The 1,359-nt window shown below is 48.8% G+C and overlaps 1 protein-coding gene across 1 annotated transcript in view; it reads right to left on the minus strand.

The window, feature by feature from the left end:
* The window catches only part of LOC103471152 (GDNF family receptor alpha-4-like), an 87,362-nt gene extending 86,307 nt beyond the window's left edge, over nt 1-1,055 (minus strand). Inside the window, exons 1-2 of the mRNA XM_008419980.2 lie at nt 944-1,055; nt 502-788 (exon numbers count right to left, since the gene is read on the minus strand). Coding sequence (XP_008418202.1) covers nt 502-541 — 40 coding nt within the window. The 5' untranslated portion in view covers nt 542-788; nt 944-1,055. The remainder of the gene's footprint in view (nt 1-501; nt 789-943) is intronic.
* Nucleotides 1,056-1,359: the final 304 nt, after the last annotated feature.

Consider the following 1,359-nt stretch of genomic DNA (forward strand, 5'->3'; position numbering starts at 1 on the left):
TATATATGTGTGTGTGAAGGATTATTTTTTTATGTTTCTTTTTTCCTTATATAAAATGCTACTGGTGCAATTATTGTGTATCCAGCTGGATGAGCTGGGAGGAACTGGGAGGGACACTTCCTCCCTTCCTCCCAGTAACCCTGACATCTGACTGATTGACCGGTTGATGAGTGAGGAGCTTTCAGCTGGAAGGGCGTAGCCTAGTGGCGTTTTATGTGAATATATTTAGTCTGTCTCCGACTAAACCACAAGCAGAAACTAACCTCTGATTCTAAAATATATTCATATTTTTGATCTAAAATTTCCTGCTAAAAAGCGGAAAAGTTCCATCTATTCTCCCTCTGAGGAGAGAGTCCAGAAAAAGAGTACAGAATGAAGTTTGTATCAGAAAACAAGAAAAGTGAAGTTTACTTTCCGTGATCATGTCTGGTAAAGTTGTAAGGAGACGGTTTTCTGTTTCTGGCTCTGGTCTCCAGAATGACAGCAGAGAGCGACTCTTACCTGGGAGGAGAAGAGCGAGCAGGAACCCCAGGAGAACCATTTTGGTCGTGTTCGGGACGCCCGGTCAAAGGGTTCGGGGAAGGGGGGAGGACTGGACTAGTGAGGCGGGACGGGAAGACTTCCAGCAGCTCCGCTTTGCGCGCCGCAGAAAGACGCGCAGCCGGCCGGCGGACACCTATCCGTGGGTCCGTTTATCCTCCGCCTGCAGCGGTCTGCTCCCCCCGAAGTTCTCAATTCCCCAGATGGAGAGAAGAAGAAGCCTCGGAGGAATAGTCTCGAAGTGCACTCTGGAGAGACGGAGGCAGTTTCTGAGCGTGTGTGTGCGTGTGTGTGTGTGTGTGTAGGTGTGTGCGTGTGTGTGTGTGTGTGTGCGTGTGCGTGCGTGTGTGTGTGTGTGTGTCAAGGCTCCAGCGATCCCACCGCTCTGCGCTGAGATATCTACCCGGCTGGATGAAGGAAACGTCGGGCGTCACGGGCTGCAGCTCCGCTCACTGTCGGTCATCACGACGCGGCTCCTTCCGTGGAGAGCTCCCGATGCTTTCTGCGATCATGATGCTGACAGGCAGGGGGAGGTTGAGGTTATTAACTGGTGACATCCCTCCTTCCTCCTCCTCCTCCCTACAGATCATCATCATCATCTTCACCTTTAGGGGTAGTCGGATGAAAACAGTGCCTCATTGAGGTCATTATAAGCGAGCAGTCTGACTGCACCAATATTCAGGATATAATAACACAAACAGTTCAGATTTTTATTCAGAAGAAAAACTGAAAATTACTGATCAAAAACTTTGTCTCAGTCCATTTATGTTCCTGTCGGTTCAAACAGAATGTATTTTCTGTGTTTGTAAGGTAAGGTCA

The sequence above is a fragment of the Poecilia reticulata genome, linkage group LG10 (genome assembly GCF_000633615.1).
Source record: "Poecilia reticulata strain Guanapo linkage group LG10, Guppy_female_1.0+MT, whole genome shotgun sequence".
In the NCBI taxonomy this organism is placed as follows: Eukaryota; Metazoa; Chordata; class Actinopteri; order Cyprinodontiformes; family Poeciliidae; genus Poecilia; species Poecilia reticulata.